The 24,046-nt window shown below is 42.2% G+C and overlaps 1 protein-coding gene across 8 annotated transcripts in view; it reads left to right on the top strand.

Moving 5' to 3' along the window:
* The window catches only part of Med12l (mediator complex subunit 12L), a 297,109-nt gene that overhangs the window by 13,650 nt on the left and 259,413 nt on the right, over positions 1-24,046 (top strand). For 6 of the 8 annotated variants that reach the window (XM_057756835.1, XM_057756831.1, XM_057756828.1 and 3 more), the window contains exons 3-6: positions 12,745-12,849; positions 17,846-18,037; positions 19,786-19,818; positions 22,725-22,884. In XM_057756835.1, coding sequence (XP_057612818.1) covers positions 12,745-12,849; positions 17,846-18,037; positions 19,786-19,818; positions 22,725-22,884 — 490 coding nt within the window. The remainder of the gene's footprint in view (positions 1-12,744; positions 12,850-17,845; positions 18,038-19,785; positions 19,819-22,724; positions 22,885-24,046) is intronic. The other 2 variants (XM_057756832.1, XM_057756830.1) reach the window with 1 other exon arrangement.

Here is a 24,046-nt window from a genome sequence, read left to right as displayed (position 1 = left end):
TACACACAGTTTTTAGCTACTGTGTGGATGCTGGGACTTGAGCATGGGTCTCTAGAAAAGCAGCTGATGCTCTTAACCACCAAGCCATCTCTCCAGTCCCTTCTTGGTTCTTAAACCATCTCATGTAGTCCGGGTTCACCCTCTAACTCCATTTGTAGGAGAAGTGATCTACCTGCCTTCACCTTCACCCTCAAGTCCTGGGGTTATAGTTCTAACATATTTGCCTGGGATTAGAACACACACATGCACACACACACATACACACGGGGGGGGGAGGGAGGGAGGGAGAGAGAGAGACAGAGAGAGACAGAGAGAGAGACAGAGAGAGAGAGAGAGAGAGAGAGAGAGTCTTCCCTTTCTGACCTGGAACTGAAGGCCCCCCTGCTTTCAGCCTCTTGAGTGCTGAGATTACAGGTGGGTTCGGCATAAGAGGTGGGACATTGGACCCCATGTTGGGAGGAATTGCTTGTTTCCCTTTTAAGTGAGAACATGTTGGATCTGTAAACCCGAGTGTGTGTTTTAGGACAAGAACTAGGAAGTGCTGGGAGACGGAAACTGCCCGAGGAAGGCAGAGGAGGCCTAGAGTGGAGCCATGCTAGCATGGCAGAGATTGAGCCCTCCAGAGCGGGGATGACTTTGATCACCTCCTGAGAAAGGCATGGGGATCCCTTGGAATCTCTAGACATTTTCAGAATCAGTTTGATCATGCCTAGGTTTTCCTCAGGAGGAAGAATTTGTCCAAGAGCACACAGCAAGTCCTGAGCTCCACACAGCACCGCGCCAGCTGAGTGCTGGGTCTGCGGCTCTCTCCTGCAGTCACTTCACTGATGGAGTGACCTAGCCGGGTGACTGACCAAGGACTGGAGTGGAGAGTTAACAATGCCACGTGTGCCGCTGAGGTCTTAGTTAAAGGGCTGCTTTGCTTAAAGGTGCGGAGGACCTGTGAAATGCCAGCTCTGAGACGGTGCTAATCATTTTTCTCCTCTGTCCTACACCACTCAGATTTTATTCATTGTTTTTACTAGAGCTACACACAGATCTGTCCACGTGAATAGACAGTATGGAAAATATTTTGTGATGTGAATAATTTGTTTTTTTTTTTAATTTGGTCAGTTTTAAACGAAATGCCAACTGAACTGTTTCGAAGGTTCTTTGTGCATTGGAGATGCTATTTAAATTTCTAACACGATTTGAAATTTGCTTAGAGGCTGTTAATGCATCAGGCTTTTTGAGAATATGTATTTATGTGCTCAGGACTTGCTGTGTGCCTCCCGTGTGCTTGGTGAGCTGGCGTGTAGAAAGCAACTCGAAGCCGGCTGTCCATCTCCCTGAGAAGAGTGTGTCTCAGAGCAGCTGTGGTTAGGGGCAAGATTGTTTTCCTATGTTGTAGCCTGACATAAACATATGATAAAAGCGAGATGCCGCGTGCATGTAGCAACAGTGTCACCTTGCTGACATGACACTAATGTTTACTATGTGTGTGCGGCTTTTTGAGAACCGGTGCCAGTGTCAGCTAGTCTTTGGAGCAGCACTGCCTCGTGCAAGTTTGCATCCAGTTCACCAAGCCCATTCCAAACTATGTATGAAACGATTGGTGTATTTTTTTTTTTTTTTAAATTTTAACACTGAGGACTAATATTTACATTCAGTGGTATGTAAAGTGCCAGTTACATAATAACAGGCAGTATTTCCCAGATCTGTTGTTGTTAGTGTGGTTCTGTGCAGTTGGGTGTATGCCAGCTTCTGGTTCTCCGAGGCGAGTGGAACTCGCTCCTGTTTATAAATGAGTAAACTGAGGCACAGGAAATACATGATTAGTCAGTGCTGGACTTTGGAGCCTTAACTGTTCCGCTTTCTGGAGAGAGAGGCTGGAGGCGCTGTGCGAGTTCAGTAAAGAGAGACTAAGGTGCTTGGGGATTCTGCAGGGTGCTGGCGGGGAGGGGTGGGCGGGCTCTACAGATCAACTGGGTCATTGCTGCTGTCCTGGTAGATTGGTTGTGGGGGATTCTGGGGGATGGTGGAGAGTGCGCACAAGTCTCCTTTAAATTAATCTCACTGGTTCACACCTAGTAAATCCAGTGTGGGGGAGAGAGTAGAGCCCTGGAGGTTGTGAGGGAGGTGGTATCAGTAACCAGACCATGAAGTAAACTGAACCAGAGTGGGCCTGCAGAAGTGGCCATTGGTGATAATTGGTCAAAGGAAGAGAGGGGGTGTGGACAGTGTTCAGATTTCCTGGGACACTGTTGAGCTAGTGTGCAGGGTTCTGTTACTTGAAGACTTCAGGGTGACACATTTGTGCTAGATCTTTCAAATTAGCACTTCATGGTTGAATTGAAACAGTCATCCTACCTTCCTACCCGGCCCCAAGAATTCCAGCGGCCCTTAGCCAGTCAACTGGTTAAAGTCTTAGCTTTGAAAGTGTCCACATAGCTTTGGTTTTTTTTTTTTGTTATCCCATCTGTAAATTGCTCCTCGAAAACCTGCCTCTGACCTTCTTCTGGGCTGCTTTGGTGGCAATTAATAGCTAGAACTGCATGGCAGGTATGTGCTGCATGGCTGAAGAGGTGAGCGTGAGCAAGCTTCCTGAAAATGGAAAGAAGGAGCTCAGAGGCGCCCACTGAGGTTCGCTGTTCAGACTGGTGTTTGTGTGTTCTGTTTCCTTTGCTCGTTTGTTGTACTCTGGCTAAGGGAAGTTTGTCTTCCTTGATTCAGAATTTCGGTTAGTCCCTGTGTTTGTGAACAGCTGACCCATAATGAATGAACACAATCTCGGTGACTAAAAACAAAATGGAGAAACTGCTCTCTGTTCTCCCACAGTACGGCTTCCCACAGGGGTGCATTGAGCTTGGGGTGGGGTTGCAGCTAGGGATGGGGAGAAGGAGAACCAAGAAGAGCCCCACTGAGGCAGAGAAGTTAGGTAACTGCAGAATTAGCATCCATGGACACATGCTAAGACTTGTGCTTGCTGTGTCTGCTTCAGATCCCTTCACACCTGGTCTCAGTAAATGCTAAGTGAATTCGGGCAGTGGTGGCCCACACCTTTAATCCAGCACTCTGGAGGCAGAGGTAGGTGATTCTCTGTGAGTTCAAGGCCAGCCTGGTCTTCAGAGCGAGTTCCAAGATGACTAGGGCTATTACACAGAGAAGCCCTGCCTCAATAAACCAAAAACAAAAGAAACAAAACAAACAAACCTACAATTATTTAGTAAAAATATGATTGAAAGGAAGAATTTACAACGCACGAATCATCTGAGCCTGTGGCTCTTCTTAGCAGTGGTAAATTTAAAGAGAAAGCCATTCTTTGTGACTATTTCTGGGTAGGGTAAGCTATCAGACATTTGGCTCTCTTCCCTGTCTTATGTATATGCAAATCTATAAGTTCAAGTATTTTTCTCCTGCGGTTTTCCTGGAATTTTTCTGAGAGCCGCATCCAGGTGTTTGATATCAGTGGGTGACAAGCATTTGAATGGGGTTTGAATGTGAATTAATGGGATGCAATTATTTAAATGAGTGGAATAAATGCTAAGTATACTGCATTTAGATTTAATTGGAATCAAAGGCTCTCCTGCTTTAAAACAAGGGCGGAACTGCCTGCCTCACTAGGCTACTCTGGGCGGGATGAAGGAGGTCATTAAGAGATATTGGCAGTCTAAGTGTGCTTGCTACTCAATTGTTGTGGACATTTCCATCTAATCCTTTAAAAGTCTTTAAGCACCCAGCCATGTGCATGGCTGCTCTTATATGTGCTGGTCTTGTAGAGGTCATGATGGTAATGATTGTGATGGTTCTGTGTTAAAAATAGCCATGTGAAGTGGGCAGCATTACCTCCGTTTCACACAGCAGTAGTAGGGAACCAGGATTCTGGGTTAGGTTAGTTGGCAACACTGCTTACTCTAGATGTCTTCCCGTCTTCGGGAACGCCATACGTAACAGCCAATGACACAGCTCCATACTCTCACCAGTAGTAGCCAGAAGCGTTGTTTTCAGAGATTCCTGGGGTGGCCACTTAGGAGCCAAACCATGCGGAGCCTACCCAGTTTCTCAACCTATAGGTAATTCTCACCATGCCTATGTTAGTTATGAGTTATATGGGGATGGGCATGCACGTGCTGCCTACAGAAGATAGCAGGGAGAGAGCTATCACTGTTCCCATGATTAGAAGCCGTTTTCTTTTGCTTTCGGTAGGCATAGGTATGAAGGCAGATCTTGCCATTTTGTGCTAGGCTTTATTTCGGGTCCAATAGCTAGTGATTGTCAGGCCTCGGGTGTGGTTAGGGCGGGAGGTGAATATTAATAGCAGTGGATATAAAAAGACAACTTTTTGGTGTGACTTTGATGCAAATGTGGCCCTGGTATTAGAGATGTTGCTGAGGCCAAGGGAAGGGAACGGTTTCTTTTTTGGGGAGTTCTGCTCTGTCGTGGAGGCCGGTAGTAATGCTCTCACCATCAAGTAGTTTGATGGCAAACAGGGCAGCCTGTGCAAACCTTGCTTTCCTTTTAAACAACTTCTCCGATGGCCATGAGGTGGCATGTTTGGTCCCCACTGCAGAACCACTTTTTCAGCTGCTGTGTCGCAGCTGCATTGCTGCCCCATGGCTTGGATCCTGGCTTTAGGGACAGTGCTGCCCCGAGGAATGGCAGAAGCCCCCTTTCTATTTAGATTCGTAGGGCAGCTGGGACAAAGACCCATAGCTTGGACAACTTAGAACCCTGGCAACTGTTTTCTCACAGGTCAGGAATCTTCACTGACAGTGTCAGCAAGGCTGTGGCCACGCGGTACCTCAGGCAGGGATCTTTCCTTGTGTTTTTTTTTTCTTCAGTGAGATGAATGTATTGTCATTAGCATAAACAATACAAATATTTTAATTTTCAAGTCATGAACTGCAGAAGACCAAGCAGTAACTACTGCTTTAGAAAAGTCATTATTAGCATTTAGAAATAATGAGAAGTTACAGGTGATTATTCCACATGGATACTGGGAACCAAACTCAGGTTCTCTGCAAGAAGACCATACTGGTTCTTAACCACAGCTTCATAAATGACGTTTCTTTGCTAATGTTACATAACTGCCCAACAATGGCCATATAGTGGGTGATATATAATTTAACAGTGTGATACCAGTTTTACTAACTATAGAGATTTTTTTTTTTCTAGTACAAGGTCTCAACACATAGTTGTTCTGCCTCAGCCTCTGGAGAGCTGAGGTTACAGTTGTCAGTGAGTACTTGTTATTAATACTTTTCTTGTGTTCTGTAGCTTCTGGTAGCCCTCCTTAGTTTGTAGCCAGATAACTCCCAATCTCTGCCTTGCCTTGACCTTACTGTCTTCTTGTTTGTACCTTCTTTTATCACGATACCAAGCTAATAGGTCCAGATCCACTAATACAGCATGACCCCATTGGGCTTGCTCATATCTGCAAAGACACTAGTTCAAATAAGGTCATCTGCACACTCAGTACGGACTGGGACTTGAAATTCTTTTTGCCCTTGGGCCCAGACCCTGAACAGTGGGTGCACAAACCTTTCCGCATCTTTCAAGTGTCTGGACTGGTTTGGCACTGGGTGTGGTTTTGCTGTCTTGCATGCAAAGGCAGAACATTCATTTTCTTTCACTTCCTTTTCTGCCTTCTTTTCCTCCTGGGGTTGATGACACACATCCTGGAAGCCCATGCTTTAAAGTTCCCTCTACCCTATGGCCCCAATACCTGATCTCGCTCTTCTTTCTCCAGACTTTTCTAGCATCCTGTGAACTTACTGCCTCTTTCCTTTCCATTTGTTCTTCCGATCCCTCCAGTGTGGTTTTGAGGTCTCCAGGGGTGACTACATCCCAGAAGTGTTGACACTGTTGTCTTTTCTTTCTATAAGGCACTTTCTTCCCTTGGTTTTCCGGGTAAAACACAGGTAAAAAGTCTCCTTTTCCTGGAATGACCATGCTGTGGTGTATCCTTCACTACCTGACCCTTAGATCACTGTTGAGTTTTCCCGGGGTCTGTCCTGGACCCTTGCCGCTTCCTAGTCACCTCACTCTGCATCTCATCCTCTAGGTTTGCTACCTGTAAGTCAGCACTAACTCGGGGACCTCTTGCCTCCAGAGTGTTATTCCCACATGCCTTTGTTATTTTGACCCCATTCTGATCAGTTGTCTTCAACGCAGGCTGATATAATTGGCTGCTATCCCCTTGCCTAGAGCCTTTAGCGTGTTTATGATAAGGACAGGATTTCCCTCTGTGACCCACCACACCCCGTGTGTTCCTTCCACTTCCGTGCTTCAGGATCAGCTTGCAGCTGTATCTTTGCTGCTGTTCTCCAGGTGTCGGTATCCTTCATCTTCCCCACCTGATAGACATCAAGCATGGTTCTCCTCTGTCTTCCTTCACGGCAAATACACCAGTGATTGTTACCCTTCCTGTGAACTGACCCTTTTGTCATGACCTGCCTCTTTTTATTGCTGATGATTCTGCTTGTCACGAAGCTTATTTTATCTGATGTTAACTTGCATCCTCTTACGTTTAGATCCTCCGCATCTGCTTCTGTCCATTTCCTACCAATTTATCCATCTTGAAAGTCTCACTTAATTTTAGAGTACAGTATGGAGTTGGGCTTTTCTTTTTTCCCCCCTTTTGCATCCAGTTGATAATACTTCAGCATAAGCACTCCACAACTGTTTAGATAACATTTACTGTAATTATTGCTTCAACTGGACTCGGGTCTGTTGTCCCTTTCCTGTTCTCTTTAGATTATTAGAAACTTATAAATTTACTTGTTGAGATGTTGGTTATACATTTGTATGTGTGTAGTATGGGGCTGCTTGTTCATTTCCGGCTGCTCAACTCCGTAATAACTACACAGAAACCTTATTATTTGCAATACTCTTTGTCCAATAGCTTAAGCATGTTGGTAGCTAGCTTTTACATTAGAATTAACCCATTTCTATTACTTTATATTTTACCACGAGACTTGTGGCCTACTGGCAAGGTTCTGTCTGGTATCTGTCTCTGGTGGGGTTATATGGCTTCTCTCTGACTCTGTCCTCTTTCTCCCAGCATTCAGTTTAGTTTTCCCTACCTACTAAGTTCTACCTTGCTATAGACCTAAGACAGCTCTTTATTAACCAGTGGTATTCACAGCATACAGAGGGCATTTCCACATCATATGTATGTGTGGTTGCTTTAGGAATTGCATAGTACACTCCTGATTCTTCACCCTCTCTGTTTTGCTAATGTGGTGTCTCCTCGTGAAAGAGCTCAGAACTTTGGTATTGTAAGGCTCCTCTTAGAGAAAGGTCCTTCAAAGTCAGAGCTCATTTTAAAGGCTCATCTAAAAAGCTCATCATTCCCACCTGTCTGTTTTCTCAGACTGGGATAAACCCTTTGTTCTCTAGAGCAGACAGCATTTCTCTCTGGGGTATATTCCAGACTTGCCATTTGCCGACAGTTGATTGTCTTGATTTACTGCAGTGCTGTGATTTATAATTACTTGGTGATTGGATGGAGGGGGAGCCTGGATTATGGCTTGAGAAATTCAGAAGACTTCTTGATTCTGTAAGTGTAAAGGTGTGGAAATCATATGATGTAGGCATAGATGTTGAAATGCATAAAATTGCCAAGTAAATTAAATACAAGTTAAAATATTAAAAACCAGGGCACTTAGTCATGGATCAGACACAGTGCTACACTCTGCAACATTTTATCTTATGTGACTTTAGTCCTGTGAGTTATTCTTGTTTCTTTTTAAACATAGAGAGGAGATATAGAGGGGTCTGTAAGTTGGTCTCGGTGCTAGGTATGAGCTCTGCCCTCTAAGACAGATCTGTGAGATTCCAACATACAGGATATTAGCCAGACTGGGCCACTGATCTTCATTGAGACTCTGCATCTTCAGTCATAGGGAAATGCTTTGATTTGTGGCCAGAGTCTGGTAGGGGAAAAGGCCTCCCACATTAGTGATGACCCATGGAGAGTTATGCTAGATCTTTCTTTAGCTTCTTCAGAGGGCAGAGACAGGGAAGGCCCTCTACAGTTTTTGAATCGGGCCATGCAGGTCAGGACACTATTTCAGGAAGACACAGTGGAGCTAGGAGAAGAAAGGTGAGGACAGGCATTCGATGAGAGGGGTACTTAGAATACTTCAAAGGAAGGAGTGTAAGGTATGTATGGTGAGAAGTGTTACGGTTAATGATGACATATGGGAGTGAAAGATTCTTACTTTGAGCCTTATGCATTGCCCAATGGCTTTACTGTCTGTGATGGGGATTATCATGCCATCTCAGGCATGAACATCATATCATGCAAATCATGGATGTTAGCAGTTTTCTACCAGGGCTCAGGAGATACCCTTAGGAGTCTGAGAGGATGCTCTTTTGAGAGAGAGAGGTACAGGTCACAAAAAGTAATTATAAAGCCGTTTCATATGTCCGTGTGAGATGGGCTAACCAGTCTTCCTGGGTAGCAGCTGAGGGGCTGGTTTTCTGCTTTGTTGTCTTCATCTTCGGTCTGGTTTCTTGAGTGGTCCTGTGTTTGTTAGAGGTGACCAAGACGGTTGGGAGTGTCTGCATGACTCTGTGTTGGACGGTGAGGGTGGAAAAGGGTACGAGTGCGTATGTGTATGTGCACATGTGTTTGTGTGCCATTTATTAATCTGCCTTTTACATGGTTTTTGGAATTTGTTGTAAGCTGGCCTTTTTGGTTTCATTTCTTGAGTGAGAAGGAGCTTAAGTGGTTTTTAGACTGGCATAAAAAAATGTGTTCACTTCTTTAAAGAGATCTTTTTTACTTAAAAAAAGATGTGTGTGTGTGTGTGTGTGTGTGTGTGTGTATAATCCTTGCCCTGTGCCACACACGTGGAACCTGAAGGATAGCTCTTGGGAGTTGGTTCTGTGGGTTCTGATGCCATGTAGGTCCTGGGGATCAGACTCAGGTAGTTAGGTCTGCACCTAAGTGCTTCTGCTGGCTTAAACCATCTCTTTAGCCTTGAAGTATTTTTTTTTTTTTTTTTTTTTGGGAATTAAAAGATTGCTTTGAAAGTGATCCAGAGAAATAGCAACCTCATCGTTTGCATGTGAGACTTGCGGTCACATTAGGAATTTGCCTGTAGTCCCAAATGTCTGATTTTTCTGTTTAGGATCTGAAAATGTAGAGAAAAATGTAAATACTGGCTTTTTTTTTCCTCTTCCTAAATTTATCTTAAGGCGTGTATTGTATTTTCTTTTTCGACACAAGGTTATCACCATGTAGCTCTGGCTGGGACATATGTGTTTTTGCCATTGCCTCTGAAGTGCTGGGATAGCAGCAAGTGTCACTATGCTGTGTTTTAGTTGAGTCAGTTGGAGGGAGTGTAGGATTCCTCCTTTAGCTGTGGTTTAACTACTTTTGGAACAACTTTGTTACCTCTCTCACCTACCCATAGAAATTTCATTTGAGCAGCATGGTGTGGTGTAATGCTGTCTTGGACTACAAGGTAATGGCTGTGCTCCATCCCTGTCTTTGCAAGGACCCTCATTGTTAACGGTTGATGGTTGCTACTCTCCTGTTTAGGAAAGTCTTTGAAGAGGTTCAAAGCTCATAGGGAGGTAGTAGCTATTTGTGTCCCTTACAGATAGCTTTGGCTTGGCAGTTTAGAAGCATTCTGTTTTAAGTTTTGAACTCTTTCTTTTCTAATTACACTTAATTGATCTTGGCAAAGCTAACAGAGCATCACAGAAGCTTCTTGTGTGAATGCATGTAACACACATCACCTTTTGTCCAAATCACTTAAAACTGCCTGATGCTGCTACCATCCTAGCCCACTTCCTCAAAGTTGGGTCTGCAGATACCGTGATTTTTCTTTAAGAGGAGGCTATTGGTGCAGCATTGGAGTTTGAGAAGTGTTGTCAATGGTAGCAAACACTCAAGTGTGTCTTATTCTTAACTCGTTTGGATTTTTGCCATTAGTGTTTGTTCATTTCAGGTACTTCAGAAAATAGACCACCCATGCAAATTTGGCTTGTCATGCACTTGGTTTTTACTTGTTTTTGTAGAACCCCAATTGAGGTGGTTAAGACCTAAAGGGAACAGGGGCTGAGTGAGTGGTGTCAGCTGAGAGTAGAAAGTAGAGGGGACTGCAGAACTAGCTGGTCTCAAAAGCTTAGCATTTCTCCGTGAGTTAATCACAGCCCTTGTGAGTAAAGAATGTGGCTGACACCCGCTGTGCCCTAATGCTCTAGTGGCAACCACAGCCAAATCTACATATACCCAGTTTTCGTATGATACTCTCTCATGACCCCATTTGTATCCCTGCTGTTTTCAATGCTAAGACTATAGGCATTTTTTTTATTAGCTATTTCTTAAGTTTGATCAAAAGCTTTCTGACTTAAAGTGTAAATTATACAGTTTTGTCTTAAGATTTTGCATACTCTAAAAATGGGTGACCAGTTTGAGGTGTCTTTGAATATGGTTATGGAATCTGTCTTCTGTGTAGATCATCATTTGAGTGACTGCCTGACTGCCTCAGCTGGGAGGAGAGTTGGTTCCCACAGAGTTTTGCTCCCTGTATTGGGGTCCTTTGAAACTGACCAAAGCGGTGGCCTGCTAAGATGCTCATACATGCAGAGACGGTGTAGTTGCATGGCATGTTCCAGCAGACTGGGGGTCTCAGCCAAGACAACCATTTTTGACTAATCAGAGCGCTCTTGGAACACTGTTTTCTGTCTCATATTTGCAAATGGTGCCTGTTGTTCTGTCTTTTGTGCTGTGGTGACCATCAGCTCAGTTCACTGAGGCTGTGGCTTGCTTCATTTCCTATAGCTTCTTTTGCCAGTATGTATTCTTAAGCTCCGATTATTCATTCTAGAACCCAGTGATAATCTGGGCATGGCAAAGAGGTTCTGCTTTTGTTGTTGTTGTTGTTGTTTAAATTCCTAGAATTCCAGGCTGTTAGGTAGCACACACCTTTAATCTAGCACTCAGGAGGCAGAGGCAGGCAGATCTCTGAGTTCAAGTCCATCCTTGTCTACAAAGCGAGTTTCAGGAGAGCCAGGGTTACACAGAGAAACCCTGTCTTGAAAAACAAAAATGAAACAGTAATAATTAATAATATTTATTATGTAACATGTAAAATTATTATCTTTACTATATATTATACACAATAATTATTTAATGTAATAATTATCATAGTTATTATCATCCCAGGCTATTTTTATGATGTGTTTAACCTTGGGAACGTTTTCCCACATCTTTTCAGGAGGTCATTTTAAGGGTCGTAGGAGTAGCCTTTGTATTTTTAGATCTCATTTTCATGTGACATTTGTTCTTTGTGTCATGGAAATATCTCTTTGTAGTCTAGGATCAAGGATAATATTTCATCGCTGGCTTGCCCAGATGGTGCACTAGTATTATGTATGTCACTTTTCTTACCTGTGAAATGCATTTGACCATATAGGACCTATGTTGGTAAGGATTAAGTGAACTAGGATGTGTAAAACCAGTGATCCCCTCAGCCCGCAGTTTTAGGTTGTGGGGGCCATACTTGCTACCACAAACTTATCACTGTAAATATTTCATTTCTGTCTTTCACTCACTATGCTGGGGTCTTTCCTAGGTTGGACGGGAGAGCTTTGTTGAATCTAAATTAGAGCTGGGAGCTAGGGAGATTACTTAGCAGGTAAGAGCATTGGCTGCTCTCCTGGAAGACCCAGGTTAACTCACAACCATCTGTAACTACAGTTTTGATGCCTTCTGGCCTCCACAGACACTGTATGCATGTGGTGCATACATTCACGCAGGCAAAACAACCATGCACATGCAAGTTAAAAAGACAATATTAAATGCAGTAATAAAAAGACAGGGCACCAAGGAAGGAGAGTCAAACTGTGAGCTTCTCAGAACAATTCCAGTGAAAACATTTTCTGGTCTTGGGTTGTGAGATGGCCCACCTGGAAAAGAGTCTCACCATCAAGCCTTCCCACTAGGCAGCTCAATCCCCAGGACCCACATCTAGAAGAACAAAACAATTTCCACAAAAACTTAAAAAGTTCCACAGTCTCTTGTTTCCATGCGTATGGGAAGGAGCTGTTCACTTTTTTCTTTTTCCAATTTATAAGTTCAGAGTTAATGGCACTTACGGAACATGTAAAATAGTAGAGTGTAAAATTTGTAATAGTTACTTTTCTCCCTGCTACGAGCAAATGCCCTACAACAGGTAATGTAGGGGCAGGGAGGATTTGGCTTAAGGTTGAGGCAATTACTGTCCATCATGACAGGGAACTCACTGCCGCAGGAGCTTAAGGTGGTTGCGTATACAGGACCCACTGTCAGGAAGCAGAAATGAGAGCTGGTCTCATCCCGACCTTTCCTTTCTCTTGAGTCCAGGACCCCAGCTCTCGGGATGGTGACACCGTAGTCAGGTTGAGTCCCCCTGCTCAGTTTAACTTTCCTAAGGACTCGTTCCTGTACATATCCAGAGATGTGTTTTCACCGTGACTTTAATCCTGCCACGCTGACAGTCAAGGTTGACTACGTGCTCCTGTACGCTAAGTAAGCAGTCCAGACAACCTCTATGCCCTCCACCTGGAATCAGTGTTAGCATTTACAGCCTGCCTTCGGTCCTTCCCTACTCAAGTGTGCTGTGGTTTTGGTGTCTGCTCTCTTGGTTATTGTCCTCTCAACGTCTTTCTCTTGAAGACAACAGTGAACTTAGTTCTTACTCAGGCTGCAGCGTCTGGATTGAAGTGTTTCTGTTCTCTGCTTAATCACTATGTTCTCTTGGACAGGATGAACTTACTGCTGTGAACGTAAAACAGGGTTTCAACAATCAGCCAGCCTTCACTGGAGACGAACATGGCTCTGCGAGAAACATTGTAATCAACCCCTCAAAGGTAATGATGATTGTTTCCCGTAACTCCTGGAAAGGGGTGTTTGTTCTACCCTTGAGGTATATATGTGCTATGTATGCCCCATTCCGTGTTCCAGGTTTCCTCCTGTTTGAAAACCAGGAAGCACACATGGTGTTGGTTGTCAGGCATTTCCTTCTGAGATAACTACCGTGTCCTTTTCCACCTTCTCCTTAGTTTTTATGACTTTCGTGGCTGTCCCTCTAGCAGAGCCTGGGCCAGTTTTACACAGCTGCTGGTGTCTAGATCTGTTTCTGCTAAGACTATATTCAGGGCTTCAGTCAGGAAGAGCATAGTGCCATGGCCCAATTGTTGATTATACTAAGTCCAATCGTTCAGTCACTGGGATACCCAGTGCCTTCCTACTATTTCTGTTTCTTGGTAGTCTTTAGTTTTTTTTTTATTGGATTCAGGATGTGTAGATCCTGTGCATATGTCCTGCCACTGAGCTGTACCAGAATCCCCTTGTAATGCTGTTTTGAAATCATATAAATGCCCAGACTTCTATAAATTTCACACAAAGGGTTATGCTTTATTACATTCATTTTTCTTTCGGCTGCCCACATTTTCCATTTTTGTTAAGTAGGGGCCCTTTAAACCCTGGATAAGCATCCCCACCATTCTCACTGTTCTGCAACATCTTCCAGGTTCGTCTTGTTCTGTCTGTGTCTGCCACTGGGTGCTTGGCATGCTCAGCCATTCTAGAGCATTGCTAGTTCCAGGCCCTTCCAGTGGACAGAGAGGACGAACACTCTTCTGTCTAACTCGCCTGTTCTCTCCACCTACTGGTTGGAGAACTACCTGTTTCCAACTGAACTTTACACGGTATTTCCTTTCCCCGAAGTGAGCCTTGTTCCTCGCGGTGCCAGCAGAGTCTGCTCTGCGTCACAGCACACACACAATGTTTCTGAGTAGACTTGCTTGGTGTCATCACAAGAGCCCAAGTTCTGTGCAATATTTATACTTTTTCTCCAATACCTTTGTCCTTAGACCAACTTTCATTAAAAATGTATAGTCAGAGTTGGAGAGAAAGGGGCTAGGAGGGAGTGAAGGAAGGGGAAAGTGATAAGTTATATTTTAATTAAAAATGTAAAAAAAATATACTTAGAATATTATGTTCGGAAGTTACTTGAATTAAATATCTTTTTACATGGATCAATCTGATATTTAGATAGGAGTATTTTTTTGCTTATTTTCTTTTAGTGATTGATTTTTAAATTCTTTTTACATTATTCTTTGATATTAAAATATTTTTACTCTCATGAAATTAAAAACATCATATATACAAGAAAGAAATAAAAAGCACAAGTCAATAGCTACACTTCTTTTGGCTCACAAAACCACAGAAATAATTGGCTGCTAACTCATCAGTTTAAATGCCATTGCAAAGGTGTGAAAGAAAACAGGCAGTTTTGTATGTAGTTCCATTGACCGGACACAGTGACATTTTAAAGTTTGTCTTTTGCGAACTTTATACACTTCTTGTTACAACTATGATTTTGTAGTTGTGATTAATACACACACACACACATATCTCAGCACACTTACTGTTTGCCACTTCACCCTGTTTTAGCATGTAGATCTTGGGTGGTACACACATTCACACTGCTGTATAACCATCACCCTACTGCCCGTCCCGAGAACCTTTTCATCTTTCTTAAGTGATCTGCTGCCATGCCCCACTTGGCTTGGTTCAGGACAGCTGAATGGGGCAACTCGGGAAAGAAGAACCAGCGTACAGTGATGACATACAGAAAAGCCGGGATCAGGTGAGCTGTGCCAGCTTTGATGGAGGGCACCTCCGGCAACCTGGGAATTCAGCGTTTTGTTATGTACAGCACACGGAGGACGGGCTGGCCAGTCTGGGCAGTGGGTCTCTCTAGTCGGACAGTTTCAGTCTACACACAACATCTGGGAGACGGAAACTACTGCCTGCTTTCTGCACATGTTGTTCGCATATCCTTACAAGCTTCATCCTCATAAAAACGGAGGCCTTGCCTCAGACAGAAAGGAGAGGTCTGTCTCCAGGAGTTTGTCCTCTGACATCCACATGCTCTGACATGGGTGTGCCTGAAGCCCCTCCCCCCTCTCTTTTTCTCTTATACATTCAAATAATGATGAAATCAAAACGATAAAATAAAAGGCTGTTGTCAATCATAGTAACGTTATGGGCTTGGGTTTCAGTGTGTGGATTTTGAGCACTCAGAGTTTAGTTCATATCAGGGATTAGGAGTTTTTTTTAATGTGTTAACGAGCTGCTCAATTCTTGGTTTCTAGTGTCAATTTTTATGTTAATTTAAGTAACCAAGTTAACAAAATTAACACTTACCACAATTTGGACCACTTTTTTCTGTGAGATCTCTCCAAAGACATAATATTTCTTATGTGAACTTGATTTCATTAGCATGAACTGCATGTATCTTAGTGCTTAACACTTGACCTTTCCCGTGCTCTTATCAAAGGAGCTGTTATCTGAATACTTCTTGGCAGATAAAAACAAGTGTTGAGTTAACCTTCTTAATGCTTTCTTTGAAAGAATATAAATTGGCATTAGACCTTTTGAAGGGTGATATGATAGTATAATTAAAATTAATCATGCCATCCAAATTATCGAAATTGCCCTATACCTGCCCATAACAAATGGGAAAGGTGTTCACTTTAACAGGATTCTTAACACTGAAGTTTGGAACTGCTGCTCCAGGTGCCTGTTAATACTCTCTTGATTAAATAAAGGACAGCAAACCCACGCAGAACGCGAATGTGCAGCTAAACAAGTAAATGAATTGCACACACAGGTAGACTCATTCTGACTGTGCATAGTAAGCCCAATATGCCAGTCAGGAAAACACAAGTCTGTGTTTGCTTGTGTCTGTTCATGTAAGAGAGGAGAGGCCTACATAACCAGCTAATCAAGTTGACGACTTGGAGGTAGGAATGAGGTTTAGAGGATGGGGCTTTAAAAATATGTATCTTCTGATTTTTGAATAATGTAAATATATTGTTCTTAAAACTAAATACTCGAGTTGGTTGGTGGCAAACCTGTAATCCCAGTGGCAGGAAAGGCATGGAGGCAATGCTCCAGGCCAGCATGAGACCAATCTTGAAACATTTATTAATGTGACATTGTTTTCACATTTTTTTGGAGCCCTAATGTGCATTTCTCCTGTCTTATTTACTTAGAAATTTTGACTTTGCTTACAGTATGAATTTGTTTACAAGATTCACTGAGGAGAATTATAAAACACTTATATTCAGTTTTTTCCCCATTATTAAGAGGGTATATTGACTCCTTAGAGTAATTTTCTCTTTTCATTTTTACACCCTTGTTCATTATGATTAACATACCTAGACATAGTGGAACTTAGAGGTCTTTTTACTATGCAGTAGTATATACTCTTAGTTGTGTTTTGATAGAAAGATCAAAATCAGTTGAGAAATTTAAAATCTTAACAATTTGTCACTAGTGACTGCTTTACAACCAACTGGTCCTGCTTCTTCTTAGTTTATCCACAGAAAGTTCTAGAAACATTTGCTTTAAACAGAAAAACCTAAATCCCATATCTGTGTATCTGCTTACTCCAGTATTTCTTAGTCACTATGCTGTTCCTGTGAAGAGACACCAGGACTAAGGTAGCCAGTACAAAACAAAGCATTTAATTGGAGCTGCTTACAGTTCAGAGGTGAAGTTTCATTTCTTCATGGCAGGGAGCATGGTGGTATGCAGGCAAACACTGACAGGTAACTGAGCTCCATCATGATCCATCATCAGAGAGAGAGAGAGACAGAGGGAGAGAGAGAGACAGAGAGACAGAGAGAGAGAGAAACTGAGAGACTCAGGGCTTGGCATGGGCTTTTTACAACTTCAAAGCCCACCTGCAGTGACTGACTTCCTCCAGCAAGGCCACACCTCCTAATCCTAATCCTTTCAAATAGTGCCGCTTCCTGATGACCAAGCATTCAAATATATGAATCTCTGGAGGTATTCTTTTTCAAACCACTACAATTTTTATTAGCACTTTCCGGTTCAGGGAATTTCTATTCATATTAAACAAAAATTTGTACCAACGTTTTGTCCTGACGATAATCCTGATGAATGGCCCCAGTCAAACTGGGTCAGGCTATGCAGGGGGACTTACCTCCAACTTTTAACTGCGGTGGGACGCTTACTTTTGGATTTTTCCAGGGTAGTGCTCTTACCTCACTTTGGTTGTCACTGCTGGCTAAGGCTCTTTTTAGAAATTGTTTGCATTGTATGATTGAAAGATCCTCAGGAAACAAATGTGCTGCTTTCTGGATTCTTGAAAACTCTCAGCAGGTTTCCTGTAGGTTTACTGAATCTCTTCTCTTGCTCCTGTCCCGCCCTGCCCTTGGCCATCTCCCCTTTGGCTCCTTTCTCCTCTCCCCACCCCACTGCTCTTTGCCCATCCTCTACTACAGGTAACACGAAATGATAAAATAATTGGCAGAAGCCGGCTTCTCTGCCCTGTCCTATTCCGTGTTAGTGACCCCCCCTTCCTTGTCTTCTCGTGTTTATAAAATTGGCAATGCAGTCAAAATGCTGAGCACCTAATTTAGCTCTACCTTTTGCAATTTTCCTTTTAAATAAATGTCTCTAGGTTCTTTAAGAAAGCAACATCAAGTGTTAACATCGGAGCTCCTTTCTAAAAGCACGTGCTATTAATTAAGATGAAACAAGGAAGGGAATGCTCACCTTCATTCTCGCTTCCCAACTGTTTGGGGTCAGTGGGACACATCTGCTGCCTAAGTTTTGCATTGTGTTACCGGACAGAAATCACACCGTTGGGCTTCAGGACTTACTATATGGAAATCATGGTTTTGGGATTCAAAAATTTAAGTTTCCACTTTGTTCTCTGATGAACTGTGTAAAGATTCTAGTTGAAACAATGAAGATAAAATATGTAATATTAAGAGAGTTGCATATTGTCTTTAAATACTGTCTTGTCTTCGTTTCTTCCTGTAGATCGGCGCATACTTCAGCAGCATATTGGCTGAGAAACTAAAGCTTAACACTTTCCAGGACACCGGAAAGAAGAAACCCCAAGTTAATGCTAAAGATAATTACTGGCTGGTTACTGCTCGATCTCAGAGTGCAATTCATAGTTGGTTCTCTGACTTAGCAGGGAATAAACCACTTGCTGTTTTGGCGAAAAAGGTATCAAGTCTTTTCTTCCATTGTTACAATTACAGTGTGATAAGCAAAGCTGTTTGACATAGTGCTCACATGTCCGTTCATTTCCCCTCACTCTTTTGTAGACTGAAGGCCAGTTGCAGGTGCACATGGCCAATCACTGTTCGTATGTCCTTCCCTCTGTATTTTGATTACATGAGGTGCTCAGGGCATCTGAAAACCTAAAGGATCTGCACAGAGGCAGTATAGGTGGACTTAGATGTAATTGAAAAGTAGGCAGCGAGGCTTCATTTCTCCCTCATTACACTTTTAGTTTTCTTTGATCAAGATGTCCATGATACGATAAAAAAGATGCTTATTAAATATCTATCCCAGCTAGGAGTGTAATCCCAGGCTTCTGTCTATAATCCCAGTACTTGGGACTTGGGAGTTACACACACACACACACACACACACACACACACACACACACACATGCGCGCGCGCACACACACACGCATGCATGCACACACACACACGCATGTAAATAATATTCTTAGGCTAAATATAGTCTTATTCTGGGTGAGCTTTGTATTATGAAAAAATCTTTTAAACAAAACAAGCAGATGCATTTATCACTCTCAGCATTTTTGATAATGACATGTATAGGGTGGATGGGGTGGTAGGAATTTCTTTTAAAATCTTTGTCTCTCGCAATTTTCTTCTGTGTGAATAATCCATATGTAGGTTCGATAGTCTTATAATCTGAATAATACAAGCTGTCCTTTGAAAGTTTACAGTAAAGAAGTTAGAAATCTCCCTCTTAGTCTTTCTCTCTGACTTCTTGTATGCTTTTGAAATAGTCCCAGGTGTCTCTTCTCATCTCCCCTGGTGTCCCTGAGTTTTAGGGGCTGCCATCTTCTGTTCTAAGTATGCCATTACCACTTCCACCTGGTACGGACCAACTCAGAAGAGAATGCCTTGGTACACTTGCATGTTTGTTTTTGAAAGCGACTCTTTGAAAATAGTACCTGCATCCTCCATTGGCTTTATTTTGCTATAATATCTTGACACTACACATGCCTCAGATAGATAGATAGATAGATAGATAGATAGATAGATAGATAGATAGATAAATAGATAGATAGATAGATAAATAGATAGATGATAGATAGATGATAGATAGATGATAGATAGATAGATGATAGATAGATAGATGATAGATAGATGATAGATAGATAGATGATAGATAGATGATAGATAGATGATAGATGGATAGATAGATGGATAGATAGATGATAGATAGATAGATAGATAGATAGATAGATAGATAGATAGATAGATGGATAATAGAAATGAAAGGCACCTGCAGTCTTTGGAGAACACTTGTTTAAGTGTGACCAACTCTTCCTACAGAGTTAGTGCCACTGTCTCAACCTGGCTGAACCATGGAGCTGGAGCTCTTCTTCCCCAGTGTTGACATCTGTTTGTGGCCTCACTGTGGCCCGTGCACTGATTGTCTCTGAAGGCCATGTAAGCCAGAGAACATCCTGCAGAGTTTGATGGCTTCTGAACACCGACTCATAGCCTCTCTCTGTGCTGTCAGCTGGGTGTTCTTTAAAGTTTCCCTTTGTTACAAACTCTAAGAATACGTTTTGGATGCTTTCTTAAAGCGAATATTGGTAAGGAGTTGGTTTCTGTGCTTTAAGGGTGTAGGGGTCTCTTATCTTTTAAGAGGGACGGACATAAGTCATGGTGTGCTGTATTAGCCATTGTTCTTCTTTCTTTATTAGGAGCTGCCTCTGGCCAAGTCAGGTGTCCCTCAGGTAAGCCCTGGCATTAATTCTTTGCAAACATAGACATGTTCTTTATAAAACATTGACTCTCATGTATTCATGTCTTAGGCATTCCAGGAGTCCTTCTTCTCCTCTTCTCAGAATTTCATCCTTTTGAGATGGCAAAAGCTCTTGTAGATTTGGGCAAAGGACCAAATTCTCTACATGGTCTTCTTATTGAAGTACTTAGCTAATTTCTGATGTTTACATGGAAGAAGGGGTAAGGCAGGAAACAGTGCTGTGGTCTGGAGTTGTCTTCCAGTTCTTCCCCAGCTTTGAGAATACCTTTCTCTATGGAACAGATCATGTTTCCAGCATGGCTTTTCATTAGTATAAAGTTATACTGTACTGTGAGGACTTTTAGTTCAGTCCACCATTACTTGATTTGGAAGAGGAAAATTCGGGCAACCAGGGGTACTCTTCTAGCTCTTCAACAGCTGTCTAGTTCTCACTTGTTTATGAACGTGCCCTTGGCTCCTGTGGTCTGAATTCCTTTTCGATCTGGTCCTGATGAGATAATGGAAGATGCCAATGGTGGTGAACATCCAAGGACAGACGTGGTAGCAATGAGTAGCCTTGTGCTCATGCAGGAAGCACACACTTAGCATCTCAATTTCTTTTGCAGCTCTAGATTGATTTAGAAACTAAAATACTGCCCAGTGATTGCCTAGGTTCAATGTCACATGATGTCAGGTGTTTTCCTTTAAAAAAAAAAATCTATCACTGTAAAAAAAAAATCACTGGAAAACATCATTTCCTCCCCAAGTAGGCCCGAACTATAGATTGGACAAAACCATCATACCTATCTTTTCACTTAATCAGCTAACTTTCTTCACATCTGTTGGTTTGGATATTGAAGCCCTCACTTGACTCAACTCAGGGTTTTGCCATTTTGTCCTGTTGCTCAGTTTTCTATGCTATTTTATCTAAACACTTCAAATTTTCAATTGTTTGCATTTTTCCCACTCAACATTTGCTGTTTAAATAAATCCTTTGACCATCTATGAAAGATACAGTTATCAAGACTCTCTGGAGTTGCTAACTTTTACTTTGCATTTATCTGTGGTTTTAGGCTTTGCCTTACATCTTTTTGGTGTATGTGAATGAGATACAGCCTGCCCCGGACTGATACAATTTAAGCCACTGGTTCCATATTTTATAGACTAGTGAAAAGTGTCAGGTCTTGAGCTGAATGTTTGACCCTGTGTTTTGCTTGTCTCTGTCTTAAACGATAGTAAACACAGAGACCTTGTTCCACGAAAGATGTGCCTTGTATTCTAAACTTGCAGGGTGTTTTATTAAAATGTACCACTGTGTTATGTAGAGAAGATGCTTTACAGATTTAGCTCGTATGTCTTTTGCCTCCTGTCATGTTTGTGCAGTGTGGTTTTCTGTGTCATGGTGACGATGTTCTAAATTCAGTACTTAAGGCAGCAAGTGTACCTGGTCAGAAAGTTTTCAGTTTTCTTTTAACACAGTGTAGACCTACTATACCCCATTGCCCAAGGCAGGCAAGTGTTCCTCCAGCATTGGAACAGCCTGGTGTTTCTTTGGAAAGCCTAACTGAAATAGCTTGGTTTTAGGGGTTTCATATATATATATATATATATATATATATATATATATATATATATAAAATCAGGTGAGCTTTTTAATTCTAGAGATCACATGTTGTACCAGGCATGCAAATAGTTAAATTTAAAAGTCCACTTTGACTTGCAAGCTATTAGAAAAATGCTATGCTCTATGAATTGGCAGGTTTGAAGCCTTGACTTTGCAACCCAAATTTAAGAATGATTTTTGGGGTAGAGAGATCAGGTTTCTTGATATCCAAGGCAGGGTTCCAGTGTCTTCTTTTGAAAGGGCCAAATCCATGGCATGAAAACATGTGAGCTGGTGTAGAGAAATACCTAATCTGGTGACAAAATCCTCCTTGCTGTAGTTTTTATGCCCATGTTTAAAAAAATTAGAATACCCGCTTTGTGAGGTGCATAGGATTGGTATTATCAAAATTCATAAATGGCTGGAAAATAGTGGGCATGACTGGCAAAAACTTGGGAAGTATCACAGAAGTAGTCACCCTGCTAGGGGTGTGGAGGGTGTGCACCTTACAGTTTTACTAGTCCCTTCCCACTGCATTGTAACAAATGTCCTCTTGTTGACTTTTGCTGTCATATTCATAAATTAAATAAATTACATAGAATAGCAGAATGTTTATAGGGTATTTATGAGGTATTCTGGAAGAATGAATTAACTCTTTCAAACTATTCACTGGTATATTGGGATACTAATTTGCTGAATTGTACCTTTGTGGTCTTGAAAAATAATTAACAGCCTCAAGTGTCTACTTCTGCCAGCGAATTAATTGCTCAGCTATTGTAGCTCAGTGTGTATTAGGCGGATTCAATGATCCATCATCTTAGACTCTATTTAATACTTTGGGCTAAATATACTTCCAGATAGTTTCTGGAAATGGTTGCATTTATGAAATGTTGCAGTTAGCCCAATACAGAAAAGTGTCCCCAGATAAAATGTAGGATGGTTACAAAGCCTAGCCGAACTGTCCTGTCTGATTTTGGGATAAATCATTTGGAAGAGCATCATGGAATTATTTAATAACTTTCCTCATCTGGAAGTGCGACAAGATTTTGTTTTATAAATAAGAAAGCACAGCTGATAACCATTTTTCCATGTGCTAAACATAATTTTGATTTTCGTTTCTTAGTGAAAATTGGCTTAAAATTTCTTCCCTCTTTTAATACCACATGCACTGTTTGAAAGTGCATCAGTCTTTCTTATAGCAGCTTCTTAACTTCCAGCCCTTTCCTTGCTCCCGTCTCTGTAAGTTCGCCTAGCAATGCTATCGTGTCTGATCGTTATATGCTATTTCTTTCTAGGTCCCCATCCTTAGTAAAAAAGAAGACGTTTTTGCATATTTAGCTAAGTATTCTGTGCCAATGGTTCGAGCAACGTGGCTGATCAAGATGACTTGTGCCTATTATTCTGCTATTTCTGAAGCTAAAATTAAGAAGCGCCAGGCTCCAGATCCCAATTTGGGTAAGTGAGACAGTGTGCTGCGGTATTTCCATCTCCCTGTCGATTCTTCAAGTGATTGTCCCCTGCACCCTCTGAGAACTCAGCGCCCCTCATGGTGAGCATGAGGAAGTCTATGGTGCAGCTCACAGCTACTCTCTCTTCACTCAGCATATCCTGTTGATGTTCCCATAATTTTGCCCGTGTTGATCTCTACACAACTCAGCTGTGGAGGTGCTGGGCGGACCATCATCTCTTGTCTGGGCCAAAGCATCCCCCGACTGGCTTTCCTGCTTGTTTTTATTCCAATTTAGCAAGCCTTATGGATGTTGGTTACTCCCTCATACCCTATGTTCCCTGCCTCTTTTCTGGTCAGTAACACTGCCTTTGCCTGTGTAATGAGAGTTGATGCTAGTTAATCTTGCTAACACAGCTTTCAGCATTGTAGCCAGAACAATGCTGTTAGGACAGAAATCACGCCACTCCTGTGCTTAGAATCCTTTTATGAACAACTGTCCTGCTCACCAGCCTCCTCCCTTGGCAAACACCAGCAGCCTGAATGCTTTTTCTGACTTTAAACCTTGACCTTAAACAGGTGGGCAGTGTTCTCCTTCCCCGCTGTAGATGCCCAAGTGTGTGCCCAGTGGCTCCACCATGGTATTTCTCAGTGAGTCCTGGGACCTCTCTGGCTAAAATTGCTGTTGCCTGATCTTTGTTTGATTAACAGTTGTTAATGCTGCCTGTTACATTAGCTTATTGGTTATCTGTATTCATTTATCCCAACTAGATAGTAAGGCTGCATGGTCAGCTTTGATTTGTTCAGGATTGGATTTCTTCTTGATTTTCTCAGTCAGTGCTGGTCTCTCAGGATATTACTTGGCATACAGAAGTTGTTCAGCAATTTTTAAAATAAATATCTAGTCCCGAAGCATTTATGTTTGTATATGTATGATTTTTTTTGTGTATATATGTTTGAAATTTTTCTCTATGCCAGATGGTGGTGGCACACACCTTTAATTTCAGTGCTTGGAAGGCAGAAGCAGGTGGATCTGAGTTCGATGCCAGTCTGGTCTACATAGTGAGTTCCAGAACAACCAGGGCTGTTACACAGAGAAACCCTGTTTCGAAAAAAAAACTTCTTTTTTCCAATTCTGTTTGAGGGCCATGCCACTGGGGCCATGCCTGT

This window comes from Chionomys nivalis, chromosome 24 (genome assembly GCF_950005125.1).
Source record: "Chionomys nivalis chromosome 24, mChiNiv1.1, whole genome shotgun sequence".
Lineage (NCBI taxonomy): Eukaryota > Metazoa > Chordata > Mammalia > Rodentia > Cricetidae > Chionomys > Chionomys nivalis.
Note: the sequence above shows the minus strand (reverse complement) of the source record. Positions and strands in the feature narration are given on the sequence as shown.